The sequence below is a fragment of the Natrix helvetica genome, assembly GCF_964273705.1.
Source record: "Natrix helvetica genome assembly, chromosome: W".
Taxonomy (NCBI): domain Eukaryota; kingdom Metazoa; phylum Chordata; class Lepidosauria; order Squamata; family Natricidae; genus Natrix; species Natrix helvetica.
Window position 1 is genome coordinate 43,764,264 of NC_138555.1, and position 20,272 is coordinate 43,784,535.

Here is a 20,272-nt window from a genome sequence, read left to right on the forward strand (position 1 = left end):
GAGGGGGCTAAAATTTCTCCCCCTATCCTCAAAGATGGAACAAGATGCACAAATCGGGATGACGGAAACCACAGCCACTCAGTCTTGGAGGGATTGAGCTTGAGCCTGTTCCTCCCCATCCAGATCTGCACAGCCTCCAAGCATCGGGACATCACGTCGAGGGCATCGTTTGGGTGGTTTGGGGTAGAGATGAAAAGTTGGGTATCATCAGCATATTGATGATACCGTACCCCAAAACCACGGATGATCTCGCCCAGCGGTTTCATATATATGTTGAACAGTAGGGGTGAGAGAACCGACCCCTGGGGCACCCCACAAGTGACGCGCCTGGGGGTCGATCTCTGCCCTCCAGTCAACACAAACTGCGACCAATCCGATAGGTAGGAGTACCACCGTAAAACGGTGCCCCCCACTCCCAACCCCCCGAGTCGTCGCAGTAGGATACCATGGTCGATGGTATCGAAAGCCGCCAAGAGGTCTAATAGGACCAGGACAGAGGAGCAGCCCCTGTCCCGGGCCTGCCAGAGATCATCGACCAACGCAACCAATGCCGTCTCCGTGCTGTACCTGGGCCTGAAACCCGACTGAAACGGATCCAGGTAGACAGCTTCATCCATGTACTGGGGAAGCTGACTTGCTACCACACTCTCGACAGCCTTCGCTACAAAGCGAAGTTTGGAGACCGGACGGTAGTTGGCTAAAGAGGCTGGGTCCAGGGAAGGCTTCTTAAGGAGGGGCCTCACCACCGCCTCCTTCAAGGCTGTGGGAAAGAACCCCTCTCTCAATGAAGCGTTGGTAATCGCCTGGAGCCAGCCTCGTGTCACCTCCCGGGAAGCCGAAACTAACCAAGAGGAACACGGGTCAAGCACACAAGTGGCAGCACTGAGTCTCCCCATAATCCTGTCCATGCCTTCGGGGGTCACAGGGTCAAACCCATCCCAGATTGTCTCCTCAAGATTCATCCCCGTCGGCTCACCCGAATCTACCCAGTCAGAGTCCAAGCCTGTCCGGATCTGAACAATTTTATCCTGCAGATACTGAACAAATTCTTCAGCCCTACCCTGCAAGGGGTCTTCCCCAGTTCCTTGGTTAAGTAAGGAGCGGGTCACCCTAAACAGGGCAGCTGGGCGGTTATCTGCGGACGCGATAAGAGCGGAAAAATATTGCCGTTTTGCTGCTTCTATCGCCACTAAGTAGGATTTAATATGAATTCTTACTAGTGTTCGATCAGATTCGGACCGGCTGGCTCTCCAGCCACTCTCTAGGCGTCTTTTCTGGCGTTTCATCTCCCGGAGCTCCTCGGTAAACCAGGGAGCCATCCGGGATCGACACCGGGTCAGAGGCCGCAAAGGCACAACACGATCCAAAGCCCCAGCGGCAGCCCTATCCCAGGCTTCCACTAGGGCTTCGGTCGAGCTGTGAGCAAGGGATTCAGGAAAAGTCCCAAGCTCCATCAGGAACCTTTCGGGTTCCATCAGGTGCCTGGGGCGGAACCATCTAGTCGGTTCCACCTCCCTGCGGCGAGGGGTAGCGGTATGGAAGTCAAGCCTGATGAGGAAATGATCAGACCATGACAAGGGTTGAATAGAAATATCCCCTAAATCTAGATCATTCATCCACTGCCCAGAGACAAAAATCAGGTCGAGCGTGTGTCCCCCATTATGGGTGGGGTCTTGAATTAACTGAGTTAGGTCCATAGCTGTCATGGAAGCCATGAACTCCCGAGCTGACTCGGATGTCCCGCCAATGGAAGGCAGATTGAAATCCCCCAAGACCATGAGCCTGGGGAAATCAACCGCCAATCCAGCTAATACATTCAGCAGGGCCGATGAAACATAGCAGGGAGACAGGTATGTAACAAAAAGGCCCACCTGAGCTCCAAGGCCCCACTTCACAAAGAGGGACTCACACCCGCCTATCGGAGGCACAGTGACCTCATGAGGTCTGAGACTTTCCCTAATAACCACCGCTACCCCCCCCCCCGCCCCTGCCCTGGGCTCTCGGCTGGTGAAACGCCTGGAAGCCTGGTGGGCATAGTTCGCTAAGGGGCACACCCCCCTCATGGCCCAACCAGGTCTCCGTAATGCACGCCAGGTCCGCTCTACCCTCTTGTATGAGGTCGTAAATGAGGGGAGCCTTATGTACCACAGACCTGGCGTTAAGCGACACCAGCCGGAGACCAGGGTCCTGTCATTGCGGGCACCCGGGGGTGCAAGAAGGGCGATGAGGGTCGGAACGCGCGATCGCTCTTAAACAGCAAACCCGCGTCCTCCGAACATTATTTGGCCCTCGGCCCCCACCATATCTGCCTCTCCCACAAACAGTAGAGATGGTGAACCCCCCAATGGAATGGCCTAATGTCTCCCCCGGAATCCCAACCCTTCCTAGCCCTCCCAACCCGTGCACATTAGTTAGCGCTGGCTTGTGCCCTGGCAGACTCCCCCTCAAGCCTGTCTGAGCCATCCGAATCAACCCCCCCTCCCCCCCCTTAAAATTTGGTTTAAAGGCCCCTGTAAAAAACCCTTAAGAAGTCTCTTCTTCGCATGCCACCTCTCGGGATCCCGAGATCCGTCATTAAGGAAGCGTCTTGATAGGTCAGAAGGCCATCCCCGGGAAAGGGGGAGTTCCCGGAGGGAATAAAGTTCTGTCGCAGTATAGCATAGAGGAGAGTGTGGCATCAACCAAACGGGATGACATCATGGGGAGATGGAATGAGGAGATGACATGTCCACGGGGGGGCAGCCAGCAGTGTTCAAGGGGGTAGCAGGAAGCTTATGTCCATCATAAAAATTGTCAGTGTTGGGGACAATATGTAATGGTAACGGCCACCTGTCCAAAATCGCAGCAGATGCTAGCTTGCGAGGTGGTAAAGCGGCCAGTGATGGCGGCAATGAGGACAGCGGTGGCATCGGCAGCTCCTCCAACTCTGACTCCAACAGCTAAGCTCCGCCCACGCCAGCCGCACTCACATCCATCGCCAGGGCCGCACTCCGTTGACCCAGTCCATAATATCACAGGAGGGGGGGCCAAATGGCACAGAACAGTGGCCCAGGCAATGGCAGTAATACCAGGGGGGGGCACAATGAAGGACCCCCCCCACTCCAGCCACGCCCACGCCAGCTCCCGAAGCCATCTTCCGCTGGCGTTAGTATCCATGCCAGCTGCCTCAGCCACTCCCCGCTGATCTAATTTATCATGTTCACAAGCAAGGAGGAGGGGGGGGGAGCAACCGGGATAACACCACGGCGTGGGGACCGGCAGCTGTAGAGACCCCAAACTGGGCGTCCCACCACCACCGCTGACCATACCCACGCCGGCTGCAGAGACCCCAGGCCGGGCATCCCGCCAGGTGTCCCGCCGCAGCTGCTGACCACACCCACGCCGGCAGCCGACCGACGCTCTCCATTCTCCTTTCACCGCCCCATTTCACTCACGATGTTCCGGCTATAAGGCAGGACATCGCAGCTCAAGGGTATCCCTCGAGGTCCCAGGAAGTTCTCATAGCTGGACCTGGAACCAACGATGGAATAGGGTACCCCTGCAAGCCCCAAGAAGGACAATCATCTCCCCGAAGCTCTCCTCAAACGCGACAGGACACCATCTTGCGCATGCGTAGTAGAGGCAAGCATGGTGAAGCGAGGGAACTATGGCAAGCATGGTGAAGCGAGGGATCTCAGTCTTCAGAATGAGCAACGAAGGACTCCCATGTCTAACCAGGCAATGGCAGCAAGTAGCTTAGATCACGTTTTATCAACCTTGGCAACTTTAAATTGTGTGGAATTTTGGGAGTTGAAGCCCATAAATCCTCAAATTGCCAAGATTGATGAACACTGGTTTAAAAGCCTCTACCTCTTTGCTGCCACCTACTGGTCTTTAGAATATCTGCAGTATAGCAACATTTTCCCTTAGGAACTTGCAGGGTTTTAGTCGCCCTGCCTGTAGCAATCCGCTAGTGACTCCTGTCGGATACGGTTTAAATCGCGTGCCGAAATTCTTAGCGAGGGTGCCATGTATTAAACGGGCAGCCTCGAGATTCCTCAACTTTCACGTGGGTATCTCGAGTCCCCCTCTCGCCTCCTTACGCAAAGTTCGGCGGGTTTCCTACTAAGTTCACAGTCACATGTAACTTTCTCCCTCTCTTCTGATATGCCCTTTCTAGAATTATCGGTATCTCTTCGCCGCCATTCGGATTTTGATAGCCCTCAAAATGTAAAAATAAAAAAATTAATGAGTTTAATATTTAATGTGAAACCCTGGGTTTCATAAACAGTCACACGCATGCGTACGAGGAAAAGCTCCCCTTCCGATGCCATGTTTGGGTCGAGCATAAGAAGGATAATCGATGTTCTCGACTCCTCCCCCCAACCCCTCCTTTGTTCCCCTCCTCCATCTTTGAAAAGGGCAGTGTGTGGGCGCTGGTCTCATGCCTTGGTGCGGGCGGTCAGAGGAGGCGGAGTCATGGGGGTGGTGGTGGTGGTGGTGGTTGTTTAGAAGAGGAGGAGGGGGCGGCATAAGTGTCCTGGGAAGGGTTAAAGGTGAGAGGTCAGGATTCTGCTGACCCCCAAGGGGGCTGGGAGGGAACGGGTCTCCGGTGCTTAAGCGGGGGGGGGGGGAGAAATAGGAGGCAAGATAAGGTAATATGCGTTACCCCACTCCCCCGCCGCTAGCTTTCGGAGCCCTGCTCGGGGGGCTGGGGAAAGAAAGGAAAGATTTGTGCCGGGGGGCGTCCCTTCTTCCTCACAGTGCTGTCTTTCGGTATGTGCCCCCCCCCCTTGCTTTTATTCCAGGGCTGTATCATTTGCGTTGGTGCCCTTTTTGCCTCTGCCCCGCTTTCCGCCCTGCATATCCTTCTCTGCACCCCACTCCCCCACTTCCGGTGCATGTTCTTTACAGCGCAATCTTGATCATCTGAGCCCCACTTTCTGCCCTGCACGTAATCATTGGTTGCTTGCCTCTTGCAAGCTCCTGCTTTGGCTGCTTCTCTCCATGAGAGAATCCAGAGGGGTCCAGCTTCTTTGACTCTTCCAGATGTGCTGTGGCTTCTCTTGGTTTTCATACAGGCTGTTCATCGTGGCTTAACTTTTTTTAAACTCCTGCTCAATCCTGGTCAATGCCATGTGTGCTGCTCAGCTGAATTCCCTCTCCAAGGCTGACCAGGTTTCTTGGCCTTCTGTCCATTCCTGGTCTCTCATAAAAGTGCCCCAGGGTGAACTTGGGCTGTGACATTCAGCTGATTAATTGGTTAGGCAAATTGACTAAAAGTATTTGGCTTTTCCACTGGACAAAAACAACCATAGGTGGCAGAAGCTGTCTTTAAAAAAGACATCATGTGAATTTGAATGCCTGTTGCAGTGCCGTGTTTGTGTCACTTAGAAACAGGAGTGTGTTTCCTTCCTGTGAATATTTAATATTTTCATCGGCTCAGCTTTTTAACTATGGATCAGTTCTGTTCCACTGTGCAATGGTTTAACCTCCATGTCCTCATTTTTTTTGCCTACAGGATGACAGATACGGCAGATAATCATAAGGAAAATTGGGTAGCCCTGGTGGCTGCAGCAGAACAGTACCGGAGTCAAACAGGCAATGAAATTGTTTTGCTAACAGCCTTCCGGGCACCACCCCCTGGCAACTACAGTTATGTGCAGCATGGGAGTGGGGCTCTAGCAGATGCCGTTCAACGTTACCTCAAAGATATCACGGTGGCTCATAAAACGGCTGCTTTCACCTATGCTGCCCACCCTCCCTCAAACCCTCATCCACCTCCCCCACAAGGATCCTACTCCCAAAGTTACCCTCCTACTTATGTTCCAGATGAACCTGCCCCACACAGGACACCTACCTTCCAGAGGAGCCAGACTCAGGCTTTGGGAGGCCAAGAACCTGAAGATGATGATGATGAAGGGGACAGAAATACATTGACTGAATTGGAACAACCCGGTGGGAGAGACCCTCCTAGTGATACTACTGGTATGTCTCTGTCCAACGAGTTTGCATTTATAGCTTATTTTTCTATAAACCATTTCAAGTAGCCTGCAATAAATATATAACTGCCAAATATCAACCCAGTAGGCTGCTCACCCCAAAGCTTTACTTGAAAAGCCAGGCTTGGACAACACTGTGGAAATTACAGCATAGAGGTAGAGACCTGTGGCTGTAGATATGCACTGCTTTTTTTTTTTGTCCGTCCTATAACAAAGGTCAGCCTTCCCCAGTCAGGGTGTTCTTCAGATGTGTCAGACTTTAACCCCCAGGACCTGCCAGCCAGCATCTGGATAGAAGGCCCAGGGGAGTTAAAATCCAACCACCAGATGCTTGAATGTAGAAGTCCAAAATAAAGTTAAGAGTGTAGTGGACTATAGAGGTAGTCCTCAACGTATGACCACAGTTGAGCCCAAAATTTTCTGAGACATTTGTTAAGTGTGTCTTGCCATTTTATGACCTTTATTGCCACAGTTGTTAAGTGAATCACTACAGTTAAGTTAGTAACCTGGTTAAGTGAATCTGGTTTCCCCATTGACTTTGCTTGTCAGAAGTGGACTGGGAAGGTTGCAACACGCAATCACAAGATCCCAGTACACTGCAAGCATAATAAATACCTGTTGCCAAGTGCCCAAATTTTTATTTGTGGCAATAATGTGACCGTTGTAAGAGCATCAGTCATAAATCATTTTAGTGTTGTTCAAATGGTTCCTAAATGAGTGATTGTAAGTCAAGGGTTACTTATATAAACAGAAATAAGTGCTATAACATTATTTGACATATCCCACCTTTATTTTATACATAATATAAAATACATTTTTATAGTATACATAATTCTCCCATTTTCCCCAGATCAACAATCTTGTGAGGTGGGTTAGGCTGAAGAGATTGTCTGGCTCAAAGTCCTCCAACTGACTTCCATGCCTAAGGGAGGACTAGAACTCATGGCCTAACACTTTCTGCTTTAGTATCTTGGGTTATCCTGGCTCTCTGTAATGTCCTCCAATGTAATACCTTCCTTTTAAAATTGGCTTCTCATATTTGAAGTACATTCCTTTCAGATGTGTTATTGTCATCTGCTGACATGAAAGGAGTCTGTGTGCATGGGAGGTCCACAGACTCATTTAGTTGCGATAAAGTAAACCTTAATCCACATTTACTAAACAGAACAGACCTATTAAGCTATTATGACATCCTTTCTTGCATCTTATACTGTTCTTGTAGCACCTGAAGATTGCTGTATACATTCTGCCTTTTCCTTTTCCTTCAAGGAAATGTATTAATTAAATTAGGACCTTCAAGCAGCCATTGAAGTGGGCTTTGTTTCAGGTTCCAAGTTAGTTGCTGAAAACTATTATATTGAGCATGATTGGTTGCCACTGGTCTTTGTTTCAAACACACACACACCATCACTTGTGCTATATTTAGAAAGCCTTGATGTTCATCCAAGCTTGTTGATAACTTCCAACTGTGACGGCATTATTTTTGGAGACAAAAGGATTAATTCTAAAAAATGGTATGAGAAAGGCAGCATTTCCATTCAGATGGGATGATAACATTTATGTTGAGGGACAGGGGTGTAACATGAGGGATATTGTATGGACAGCCACTGTCATTCTACATTTTAAGATAACTGTCCATTTCTAGGTCTGTTTGTGATGGACGAAGATTCTCCAAGCCAAGATTATGAGCCTTTTTTTGATTCTGATGTGGAGAGCACTGACGGTGAGTGAAGTAGCACTGTGTAAAAGAGACAAAACTGAACCCAGCTAATCCTTTGAGTTTTCCCCTATTCTTCCTTTGTAATAGGTATCCTCCCTTCTCAGAATGATCAAGGTCCAAACCTGTAAATTTTTGGTTTCAGCTTCATCCATTAAATCCTCTTTTGTTGTAAGGATCTTCTTGACAAGGCCAGTGAGGTTCAATTACAGGTAGTCCTCACTTAAACCACAATTGAGCCCCAAATGTCTCTTGCTAAATGAGACTGTTAAGTGAACTTTGACCCATTTTATGACCTTTCTTGCCACAGTTGTTAAGTGAATCCCTGTGGTTGGAGCACAGTTGCAGTTTCTTCCTGCTTTAGCTTTGCCCTCAGTCGGGAGCAGGGTGTTTGTGGTCAAATGGTGCGTGAATTTGCTTGCGAGGTATTCCTCAAGCCTCAGCAGGAGGGGAAGGTCACTTGGGTAGTAGGCTGAGAAAGTGGGCTTAATACATGAGGTGTGGGTTACAGGTTGAGCTTGGCATTTCACCTTCCTGCCGTTTGCTAACTTTTGGCTGCACGCAAGGAAAGCAGAAGCAGCAGAGACCCTGGCTTGTTTCTCTCCCCCAAACTCTGCCAAAAATGAGTCTTTGTGAGGCTCCTCGCACCAGCACTTTGCACAGCCTCTCACGGCAGGACGCTGCAAGGACTGTTGTGGCGTTGTGCATGCGAGCGACAGCACCACTGCGAGCTTCATCACACCGGCATAGCCGGTGTCCTGCAGAGATCCTGGCTTGTTTCTTTCCGCCCAAACTCCACCAGAAATGGGTCTTCACGAGGTTTGTCATACCAGCACAGCCTCTCGCAGGATGCTGCAAGGCTTGTTGTGGTGTTGTGCGACCAGCGGCACTGTTGCAAGCTCCTCTCCCCCCCTTGATTTTTAAGCCTGCACCTCCTCCCTTCTAGTTGGTTGATGATCTCTGGAGGGCCAGAGATAGGGGTTGTTCCTCTGTCCTGGTCCTATTAGATCTCTCGGCGGCTTTCGATACCATCGACCATGGTATCCTGTTGCACCGGCTATGGGGGTTGGGAGTCAGGGGCACCGTTTTACGGTGGTTCGGCTCCTACCTCTCCGGCCGGACGCAACGTGTGTTGGCAGGGGAGCAGAGATCGACCCTGAGCCCCCTCACTTGCGGGGTGCCACAGGGGTCGGTTCTCTCGCCACTCCTGTTCAACACATACATGAAACCGCTGGGCGAGATCATCCGTGGCTTTGGGGTGGGATACCATCTGTATGCTGATGACACTCAGCTGTACATCTCCACCCCGAACCACCCCAACGAGGCCGTCGAAATGATGTCCCGGTGCTTGGAAGCCGTACGGGTCTGGATGGATGACAACCGACTTAAACTCAACCCCTCCAAGACGGAGTGGCTGTGGCTTCCGGCCCCCCGGTTCAACCAGTTGCTTCCATCTCTGGCCATTGGGGGCGAGCAACTGGCCCCCATGGAACGGGCGCGCAATTTGGGCGTCCTCCTAGATGCCCGGCTGTCCATGGATGACCATGTAACAGCCGTGGCAAGGGGGGCGTTCCACCAGGTCCGCCTGTTGCGCCAATTGCGCCCCTTATTTGACCGGGATGCCTTGCGTACAGTCACCCATGCGCTAGTGACGTCTCGCCTGGACTACTGCAATGCTCTCTACATGGGGCTTCCCTTGAGATGCACTCGGAGACTACAGTTGGTTCAGAATGCGGCCGCGCGGGTGATTGTGGGGAGGACTAGGTTCTCCCATGTAACACCTCTCCTGCGCGAGCTGCACTGGCTTCCTGTGGTCTATCGGGTGCGTTTCAAGGTTTTGATTACGATCTTTAAAGCGCTCCATGGCATAGGACCTAGTTATTTGCGGGATCGCATCCTGCCCCATACATCCCTACGACCAATCCGCTCACACAGAGAGGGACTTCTCCGGGTGCCGTCCGCTAAACAGTGTCTGGGGGCGACACCCAGGAGCAGGGCCTTCTCTGTGATGGGCCCAGCCCTGTGGAATGACCTCCCCCTTGACATCAGGATTACTTCCGATCTCTGCTCCTTCCGTGTAAAGCTCAAGACCCACCTCTTTCAATTATCTGGCCTGGCTCAACCGTAGTTTATCCTCCTCCTGACAGTCCTTTTTAAATTGTATTTTATCATGGGATATTTTAATGGCTAATTTTAATTTTCTATTATTATTATTAATGTGATATATGTTTTGATTACTACCTCCTCCATGTATGTATATGTGTGTATATGTGTGTATCTGCATGTCTATATGTATGTATGTATTTTTTATTGTACGCCGCCCCGAGTCCCTTGCGGAGAGGGAGCGGCTAACAAATTAAAATTTTGAATTTGAATTTTAGTACAACCAGATGGTGGGTGGGGTTTAATTAGGGCTTATTTTTGGGGTAGGGCTTGTTTTAGGTGCAAGTGTGAAAATCAAGCTAGGGCTTGTTTTCTGGGTAGGTCACATTTTGGGGGGGAGAAGTACAATGGTCATAAGTGTGAAAAATGTCATTTTTTTCAGTGCTGTTGTAACTTTGAATAATCACTAAATGAATTGTAAATCAAGAACTACCTGTACTCACAAATGAAAGCAAATACACGTGTCCCAAGATAATGTTGCAGGATCCAATCTGTGTCAGTCATCAGAAGCAGAGGTTTTGTCTTCTGAGCTTTTGGACTCATGCTGGAGCCCACCTTCAGGGAACTTCTCCCTAACAGAGTGTACTGTTTTGTGTGTGGTAATTATAGTGCCTGTTGTAAGTTGCTTTTTAGATATTGATTGGGGTGTGTTGATGGCTGGCTTTTAAGTCATTAGCTTGTGCTGCCCTGCCCTCGCCTTCTTGATAGGCTGGTAGTAAAATCAGCACTCCTGTTGACTGACGAGGGGCCTGTTTCCAAGGCTGCAATCACTTAGCTAGCTGTTTTTGTGCCTGCTCGGCTTAGTAGCTGCAAAATTGAATGTGTGTTCATTGCAGTGTGAGGCTACCAATGCATTCAGGTCTCCTGGTCTAACTGCTTGCTTGTATTCTTGCAATCTGGTGGTTAGCTTCCTCCCCATCTGTCCTACATAGACACAGGGGCAATCCATGCAGGAGATTTGGTAGATTACATTGGAAGTATCTCCCACCTCCAAGTGATCATTAGTCTTGTACCTTGTACATGGTAGGGAGAGAAAGGAAGGAAAAAAGGTACAATACCAACCACATGGCACACCCTTCTATACATCAAAAACATTTTTGAAGCTGTAGAATGCAGCTTCTGAGAGCTGCAAATGGGCATCGCACACTGCCCAGAGGTTACCATACAAGGACAAATTATGCATTGTAAAGATTGCTTGGAGGTGGGAGATACTTCCAATGTAATCTACACAAGCGAGCAGTCAGATAAGGAGACCAGAACTTATTGGTAGTGTCACACTGCAATGAACAAGGACACACATTCAATTTTGCAGCTACTAAGATTGTTGGACGAACAGGCACAAAAACAGCTAGGTAAGTTGGCAAGGTTGGGCAACTACCTGTACTGTAACAAGCATAATTTTAGTGGCTAAGAGAATAAAAAAGAAACCTGTTCAGCCATTCACTGGATGACTTTGGCAAGTCTAGCGTACTTTGCAAATTTGTTGAGAGAAAGAAAGGAGGGTTCCTTTGTTCCTTGGAGAAAGGATATAAATGTGAAGGATAATTAAGCAGAGATCCACCTAATATGTGAGGCTTTGTCTTCTCTACCCAATTGGCTCCCTCAATTGCTTGGTCTAATTAGTTTTTAATGAGACTGCTAGTCATGGCAAAGTGGATCCAATTTACTTAGTTGGGAAGGCTTGTTCTCAAGTTTTTTCCTAGTTATACTTAATGTCATTCTCCTGTGTGTGTGTGTGTGTGTGTGTGTGTGTATAAGTTTATTATTTTTCATTTTCATAACATATAACCACATATATATTATTACATAGCCAACATCGTATTGTTAAATGTTTACATCAGTTCATCTTACCATCAACTACCAAAAGCAATTATTGGCTCTTCTGCTCTCCATACACCACATTTGTACCTTATCCATCACTTTCTTCTCCCTCTCTCCTCCCCCTCCCTACCTCCTTTCTTCCCTCTGTCATCCTTCTCTTCCCTACTTCCCCTTCCTCTCTCCTCCTCTCTCCCCTTTCCACTCCTCCGTTCTCTCCTCCTCTTCCCCCCCTTCTCCTCTCCCTCTCTTCTTCCCTTACCTCTCTCCTCTACTTCACACTCTTCATCTCATTTACTTGGTGTATTTCAGCTTCTGAGCAAGCTCCATTTTATGTTGATGGTATTTATAATTCCTTTTCAATACACATATTTAATTTTAAGAGATATCTCCCCCCTTTAAAAAAAATAGAACAAAGAAGTATACATATATAGTCATTGTGCTTTTAACACCCCCGCCTCGCCTAATGTTGGCTGAGATATAGACCTGGTTACAATTCCCAGCTATTCTCATCAATATATATATATATATAGTCAAAAATTTTTATCGATTTTAAAAGTTTTACAAGGGAAAAGGGGTTAAGAGGTTATGGAACATTTTGACAGCTACATCGTGCGGGGGGGGGGGGGGGAGAAGCCCCCCCGGGTCTTGCAACTTTTACAAAAAGGAGAAATAAAAAACTATAAACTTTTGCTCATCATTATATTTATATAATTATACATCCTTACAATTTGTGATTCTGTCTTTAAATCTCAATAGTTTCCCATTGTAAGTATATTTCATGTTCCCTCTCCATTTTTCTATATCTTGGATTAGATTACCCTTAATTGTGTATAAATGGCAATCCTTACTGTTCAATGTTCATTACAATTCCCTTACTCTACTATATAGAATAACAGGCGGTAAATTCTCACTTTGTTCATCATCTTAAAAGTTCTATATATGTCCATGTTTCATATATTTTAACCCATACTTAATTGTCCTTCTATTGTCATATTCAATCAATTAGCAACTCAGTTATCATGTATAAAAGTGAATCACAAACCTCTGCTTTACAATCTCCCCATATCAGTTTCATATTTGTCCATATTCCATATATTTTAACCTTTAATTATCTTTCCATTATCATATTCAACCAGTTAGCAACTCCATTTTATTGTCATATTTAGGAATAAACCCCTTATCTTAGCTTTATATTTTCCCATATAACAATTTCTAGTTGTCTGTTTTTTTCCTAGTAAGTCTTTTGTCCCACTTCTCTGTTCCTGCCTTCTCCTTTTCCTTTGTTTTGACACGTCCACCCTCTTCAATTTTCCCCAAGCCACCATCAAAAAGATCTTTTATATTTCTTTTTGTTGGGGCGTAATCTCCTACTTCAATTTTCCTTATGCCACTGACAACCTCCAAAACATCTTTTGTCTGCTTTTTATTCCCTTTTGTTGGGACACATCCCCCTTTTACAATTTTCCCTATACCACTGCCAAGTACAATGGAGTTTTTTGTCTGCTTTTTATTTCCCTCCGTTTCTACCTTTTCATTATCTTGCCCCCCTTCTTCTTTGCCTTCTTCTTTAAATACCTGCTTCTCTGGGTTCAGAATTCTATTTAGGCTTGATTTTAATTATTTATGCATATTTTTTATAATTTCACATAGTTCTTCAAATTCCCAGCTTTCCATGATGTCCAGTTCCAAAGTTACAGTTAGGTTATAGAGTTCTTATTTCAGAGTTCTGATCCACCTTAAATTTATCTACTTCAGCTGCTGTGGGGAAGAGCGACGGGAGCCATCTTGGTCTTTTGTTCTTCCTTAATGTTCAGTTCCAAAATTGCAGTTAGTTATACAAGTCTTATTTCAAAGTTCTGGTCCACCTTAAATTTAGCTAATTTAACTACTGTGAAACCGGAAGAGAAGCTGGAGCCTTCTTAATCTTTTGCAGAAAAAAAGGAAGGAAAAAAAACCCCTTTGTATTTCCCAGTTCTTGACTTTGTTATTATTTCCTTTCCTTGCCACTCCTCATCTCTCGTTGGTCATAGCTGCTCAAAATATATTAATTGGAACAAGCTTGCATACAGCCAAAACTCGGGTATGTTTCTCCTTCACCTCCTGCTTTTCCAAGTTCTGATTTATGGCGGTTGGTTGATTAGAATTTCCCACACAGGCAAGATTAGGTTATCAGTTGTCAATGAGGAGATAGTGCTTTTTCTTGATCTTTCTCCCTTGTTGCATTCCATCTCTCATTAATTGGGATTGCTTAAGATATGTTAGTTAAAAGACACTCGGACGAAATAAATCTTCACGCTCCTAGACTCCTTTAAAAACACAATCTTTTCAACTCGGAAGCCAAATTTAGAGTTAGTGTTTGAGTGGGTTTGTCACTTCTCTGCTTTCTCCCTTTCTGTCTAAATTGTTTCAAACAAATGGCTTTTGGGGGGGGGGGGGGGTAGTGTTTCAACCCTCCATTTTCCTTTTCTTTCTTTCTTTCTTTTTGAAAAAATCCCGGTCTGACCATCAATATTATTTATGCTCTCAAGATTCTTTGCCTTTTCCAAGTTTGATTTATGGCTGTGGTTTAGATGAATTTTCTTACCAGTCTTTCATCTCTTCCTCACACTTCTGTTCATTTGCTTTGGCTGGAAGTCAGCTTCTTGTGCAGCATGTTGCCATGCTGCCACCCCTACTCCAATTCAGAGGGCAAATCTCCAACCTGCGAGGGACCTGTTGCCTCCCCCTGGGTCTGATGAGACGCTGCCCCTCCCCCCCCCCCATCTGTCCAGCTGGAGAACTTCCGGTCAACTCCCACACAGTTTGTATATTACAAATTATAACTCCTTGCTGTTTATACATTGGACACTTTTGTAAGTAATCTATATATTATCGCTTAAGTTTTCATTTTTAGTTTTCCAAAACTCAGAAGCTTGAATGCTTTATGACAGCCATCTCCAATTTAACAGTATTCAATCCAGCAACCAGGATTTCCTATCTTTGGCCATGCAAGCTGGGAATTAAGGAAGCCTGCCATAAAAGGAAACTTCATCATTTGTCTTTTTTAGATCTTCCATATTCTGTTTGGAATTGAAACTATGTTACAGGGTGAGAGGAAGTTTTAAATTATAGGTTAAAGGTTGCTCTACTGATGAATGAATCTCTGGCTCCCTGGGATTGTCAGGAAACAGAATATGGAGAAGTGCTGAATGAGAGTAGCCTTGGCCAGGTCTACAAATGAACATTTCAGGTATTACTTGATAAAAATATCCTCAAGAAGGTATAATCTATGCCACGGGTGTCAAATTTGCCACGTCACGTCGTCGTCATGTGATGGTCTGCAATATTTTTCCCATTCGTGGAGCTGGGGTGGGCGTAGCCTGCGTGTGACGCATCTGGCCCGTGACCCGCCAGTTTAACACCCCTGATCTATGCCAAAGATTAACACATTCTTGTACACACTTGGAAATTTTTTTGAATAAAGTTTAGAGCATGGGTCGTCAACCTGGTCCCTACCGCCCACTAGTGGGCGTTTTGGGATTCCAGGTGGGCGGTGGGGATTTCGGAGGTTAAAACCTCCTTTTGAAGTAACGTGCGCGAGAATGCGTGCGTTAGGGATTTCGGAGGTTAAAACCTCCTTTTGTGCGAGTGGGCAGGCGAGCGCAAGCGCACACATCAATGAACTAACGCGCGCATGCACGCAAACAAACACGTGGGAAGAGGAAGGGGAGGAGTAGAAACTGATAGCAGGGACAGGCAGAAGCGGAGCAGAGCAGTTGCAAAATAGGAGAAAGAAAAGGCAGGAGAGAATTGTTGTTGGCTAATAATTTACTTTATTGTTTTCTAATTAAACTTTATAAAGTTAAAAACATTATAAACATGCATAAAGTAGAAATAAAAAGATAAATGTATGTACATTTCTTTTTTTTTAAACATCCTCCTTTCTAAAAAATATTCCGCACTTGCGCAAAAACTGGTGGGCGGTAAGGAAATTTTTCCATCAAGAAAGATCCATTAGTGGGCGGTAGGTAGAAAAAGGTTGACTACCACTGGTTTAGAGAGATGGAGGATCTGAGGTAGCTTGTAGTCATGAGTGTGTTGCTAGACCCCTCCACTGCTATCTACTGTTTGAAAGAGGCTTGTCATAAGAAAAAAGGATGGCAACATGCTGCACAACAATGCACTTGCCTGCAGCTTTGTATCTATTTGCAAGAATCCCCCTTCATCTTATCAAGGAATGATAGAAAACATCCTAGTAAATGAATGTTTGTGACGGCCCGTGAAAGTACATCTGCCACATGCTGTCAAGATTTCAGATGTGCCTTTATCTTAAGAGGTTGCCTACCTCTGCTCTAACTATTGTTGAATCGTAACTCCCTGTAGCCTCTGCCAAACGTCGCCAAAGATTAAGGATTTTGGGAGTTGTAATTCAACAAAATGAAAGGGATTAATGTAAAGCAGGCCACTCTTGCTTTAGATCAGGCTTCGGATGCTTACAGCTCGCTGTTTTCAAATGTTGCACAGTTGGTGTAAGCCTTTCTTTTTCTGAATCTCCACTTTTTCTCAGATGGAAGTCTGAGTGAGGAGGCTCCAGGACAGACAGCTCCTCCAACCCCCAGCCATCACTATGCCAAATCCCTCCCTGTCTCTGTGCCTATCTGGGGCTTTAAAGCGCAATGCCAAGAGATGCGATCCTCTGACGAAGAGAACAGTAAGGTGGGTCAAAGTAAGGATGTGCACCATGAGAGGCCATCCTCTGGGGAAGCAGAATGGCTATCAGGGCCTTTTTCTTTTCCTTGGGTGTCATTGGAGCTTTGCTGACTAAGTACAGGTGGTCCTCAAATTACAGCCATTCATTGAAAAATATGACTTACAGCTGGTCCTCACACTTATAACTTCCCCAGCATTCCCATGGTTAGTGATCCAAATTCTGGCAACTGGCATGTACTTACGACAATTGTAGTGTCCCAGGGTCATATCACCATTTACCACTTTCCCAGCAGGCTTCCAACAAACAAAATGAATGAATAATGCTGGATTTATTTAACAACAACATGATTCACTTACCTGCAGTGCTTTGCTTAACAACCGTGGCCAAAAAGGGTCATAAATCAGGCATGATTCATTCCACCACCACTTTGCTTAGCAGTGGAAATTCTGGTCCCAATTGTGGTCATAGGTCAAGGACTACCTGTAATAAAATCCTTGAGGGGGAGGAGTTGTGGCTGAGCCTGTTTCAGTCTGCAGACTGAAAGTAGAGAACAAAATACTTAATTCAGCAAAAATGAGTGACCACCTTGAGTATATTTTACAGTTCTGGCTGCCATCTTTTAAGGAACACTCTGACTTTGCAACACATTAAAGGAGGTTGCTCAGGGACTTAAATTATATCTTTGGAGATAAACTGGGGCAACGTAGTATATTTGTGCTAGAACCTGAAAGAATGTCTTACAGAAAAAGATTAAAAATCTGTTCATCATCCCAAAGGATTGGAACACAGGAAAATGCTCTCAGGTTACAGGAAGGCAGATCAAAGCAGGCAAACTGAATTGTGTAGAAGACTTTCTAACAGTAAGAGCAGTTCAAGCCAAATACCCACAGATGTTGTGAGCTCCCTGCATTAGATACGTTTAAAGAAAAGTCAGGCAGCAATTTTGTCAGCCATGCTTTAACTTGGGCTCCTGGACTGAGCAGGGCATTGAGCCCCATCCAACTCTCTATTTTATATAGTCGGTCATAGTTTGGAATAGCAACTTCATAGAAACACAAGAGCTTAATGCAAAGTTTCCCAACCTTGGCAATTTCCAGGTATATGGACTTCAACTCCTAAGAATTTCACAGCCAGCAGAGCCATTTCTGAGAAGTCTAGGAGTTGAAGTCCACTCCACTTCAGTTTGGAAGGTTGGGAAACAGTGATCTAAGGGTTGGCTCTTTCTCCACTATCTTGACCATTTAATTGTGGCTACCCATGTTCCTTTGAAAATACAACCCGGTCTTATTTTCTTTTGACCCCCGAAAAAGCGACTAGGGCTTCTTTTCGAGGGGTGTCTTAATTTTCCCCCCATGCGCCTGGCCTGGCCACCAGGCCGCTTCTTTCGCAGCCCAAAAGAACGAGTGAGCGACGTGACCCACACACCTCACCTGGCCACCGGGCCACTTCTTTCGCACCCAAAAGGAGCGACCCACTCACCCAACATGCCTTGCCTGGCCACCGGGCTGCTGCTTTCACGGCTGAAAAGAGCGAGCAATGCAACCCATATGCCTCATGCACCCTTGCCTACCTGTAACAGTCACTTCAGCAACCGGCAAGCCTGGATGCGCATGTGCTTATATAGGGCCCAATTTTGGGGGTAGGGCTTAATTTTAACACATGTGCACAAAACAGTGCTGTGCCTTTTTTGGGGGGTGGGTCATGAAACACAGTTCAGTTGTGACTTTTGGCTTTATTTGTTCTTTCTCAACTCATCCCTACACCTAGCATCGTTTACCCATAAACCACTTAGGTAGGTGTAATGATGAAAAAGGAAATCCTACAGTTATATACTTCAGAGAAAGAGTTTACAAAAAGGGGCTTCAAACCAGTTTCTGGGGAAAAATCAGAAGTGGCCTGCAGTTCCTTAAACATGTTAAAGCTTTCATCCTTCTGAGCAGGTAATGGAAAATGGCAGATAGGTAGTCCTTGACTTATGATCACATTTAAGACCAGAATTCCCCTCGCTAAGCAAGGCGGTTAAATGACTCACACCCAATTTCACAACCGTTTTTTTTTGCCATGGTTAAACAAATCACTGCAGTTGTTAAATGAATCACACGGTTGTTAATCAAATCCAGCTTCCCCCACTGACTTTGTTGGAAGCCAGCTGGGAAGGTCACAACTGGCAATCACATGACACACACTCCTAGCAACTATCTTAAATGTTGCCTAGCAACCAAATTTTGATCATGTGACCTTGGGGTGCTGTGACATGCAAACCTGATATTAGCATTTTGTGTAGAAAATCAGCTTTCTACGTTGGTTCTTGTCTTCTTAATTAAGAATATAAATTGGTATAGAAGGAATACAGGTAGTCCTTGACTTACGACCACCATTAAGCCCGAAATTTGTGTTGCTAAGTGAGAGATTTGTTAAGTGAGTTTTGCTCCATTTTATGACCTTCCTTTCCACAGTTGTTAAGTTAGTGATAGTTGTTAAGCAAATCTGGCTTCTCCATTGACTTTGCTTATCAGGTCACAAAAGGTGGTCACATGACCCTGAGACACTGCAACCCTCATAAATATGAGTCAGTTGCCAAGCGGCTGAATTTTGATAATGTGACCATAGGGATGCTGCAACGGTCATAAGTGTGAAAAATTGTCATACGTCCTTTTTCAGTGCCGTTGGAATTTCGAATGGCTACTAAATGAACTGTTGTAAGTCGAGGACTACATGTAATGGTGGAAGAGAAGTCAGATTCATATTGGTAGCGTCTCATTATCAGTGACAGCAAGAACAAGGGAAGCAGTCAAAGAAATTTGGAGATGCAGGAGGAAAAGCAAATGAGTTCTCCATTTTCTCTCTTCCATTCCTCTTTGCAGCATTCGTCTCCTGACCTCGAGAAGATTGCTGCCAGCATGAGAGCTCTGGTGCTGCGGGTTTCAGATGGCACAGAGATGTTTGGAGACCTGCCTCGGCCACGCCTGAATACGAGTGACTTCAAGAAGCTGCAGCAGAAATATTAATAGATCTGACCATTGCTCCTGCCGCCTTGACGCCATTTTCCTCCACTACCAAAAATTTGGTAGACAGGGTTTAGAGCTCCTCTCAAGCCATACCGTTCAAATTCTGTCCTCTCCTCTGGCCTTTGCTCCTACAAGCTTTAATTTAAAATGGCAACCTCAATTTCACACTACAGATGGGCTGGAGGGGTTAATTACCTCATTTTTTACAATTGAAAATCCTCTGCTTCTATGATTTGAACACTAAGACCAGTGTTTCTCATCTGTGGTAACTTTAAGATGTGCGGACTTCAATTCCCAGAATTCCCCAGCCTACTTTTAATCAGATTTTCAAGGGCTGTTTCTGGCTTAAACCTTCTATTTTTGTCCAAAGATGATTGGTGAATTGGAAGAGAGGATATTTTTTTTCTCCTTCCTGCCAGCCTATGAGCCAAAAATAATAATAAAAAGGTTGTCTTTTACCAGCTCCTTTTGCTGTATTGTCTGAGTTTTTGGAGTAGAAATCAGCTGTGTTGGCTGGAGTTCTGAAGTGCAAGTTGGATAAATGTCTATGGAGATTCTCAGTCATCCAGGTCATGGTTGCCCCAAAGGTGCTTTTTTTCAAGAGGCAACTGGACTTTCTGGTTTTTCTTTGAAGACGTTTCGCTTCTCATCCAAGAAGCTTCTTCAGCTCTGACAGGATAGTGGGGAATGGAAGGATTTATACTCCTTGCAGACAGTTTTTCATTTGCATTGTTTTAGTGGGTCATCAAGGTCACCTGGAGGTTTATCTGTGTCATCAGGGCCACCTGAGTGGTGCAAATGGATGTGGAGCCGCCGTGGAACTGTTGAAAGGACTGTGTTGTAGACTGATGTAGATGATGTCGTATCCCTCCCCCCTCTGTTGAGAGAGACA

General features: G+C 46.1%; 1 protein-coding gene across 3 annotated transcripts; it reads left to right on the forward strand.

Moving 5' to 3' along the window:
* The first annotated feature begins 4,407 nt into the window (after window positions 1-4,407).
* LOC309400492 (proline-rich AKT1 substrate 1-like) lies at window positions 4,408-19,843 on the forward strand. 3 transcript variants are annotated; one of them, XM_081969017.1, is made up of 5 exons: window positions 4,408-4,431; window positions 5,501-5,967; window positions 7,627-7,704; window positions 16,229-16,377; window positions 19,237-19,843. In XM_081969017.1, exons 1-5 carry the CDS (start codon window positions 4,424-4,426, stop codon window positions 19,378-19,380), a joined length of 846 nt encoding a protein of 281 aa, XP_081825143.1. In that variant the 5' UTR covers window positions 4,408-4,423; the 3' UTR covers window positions 19,381-19,843. The 3 variants fall into 3 exon arrangements, with proteins under 3 accessions (XP_081825143.1, XP_081825144.1, XP_081825142.1); XM_081969018.1 differs by lacking the exon at window positions 4,408-4,431 and adding an exon at window positions 4,435-4,535; XM_081969016.1 differs by lacking the exon at window positions 4,408-4,431 and adding an exon at window positions 4,595-4,755.
* Window positions 19,844-20,272: the final 429 nt, after the last annotated feature.

What these genes read in the sequence shown, in the direction of transcription:
- LOC309400492 (XM_081969016.1), top strand. Translation starts at nt 4,640, where the DNA reads ATGCGTTACCCCACTCCCCCGCCGCTAGCTTTCGGAGCCCTGCTCGGG. An exon ending in TGATGTGGAGAGCACTGACG is followed by an intron (nt 7,705 to 16,228) that starts GTGAGTGAAGTA and finishes ACTTTTTCTCAG; the next exon opens with ATGGAAGTCTGAGTGAGGAG. An exon ending in CTGACGAAGAGAACAGTAAG is followed by an intron (nt 16,378 to 19,236) that starts GTGGGTCAAAGT and finishes TCCTCTTTGCAG; the next exon opens with CATTCGTCTCCTGACCTCGA.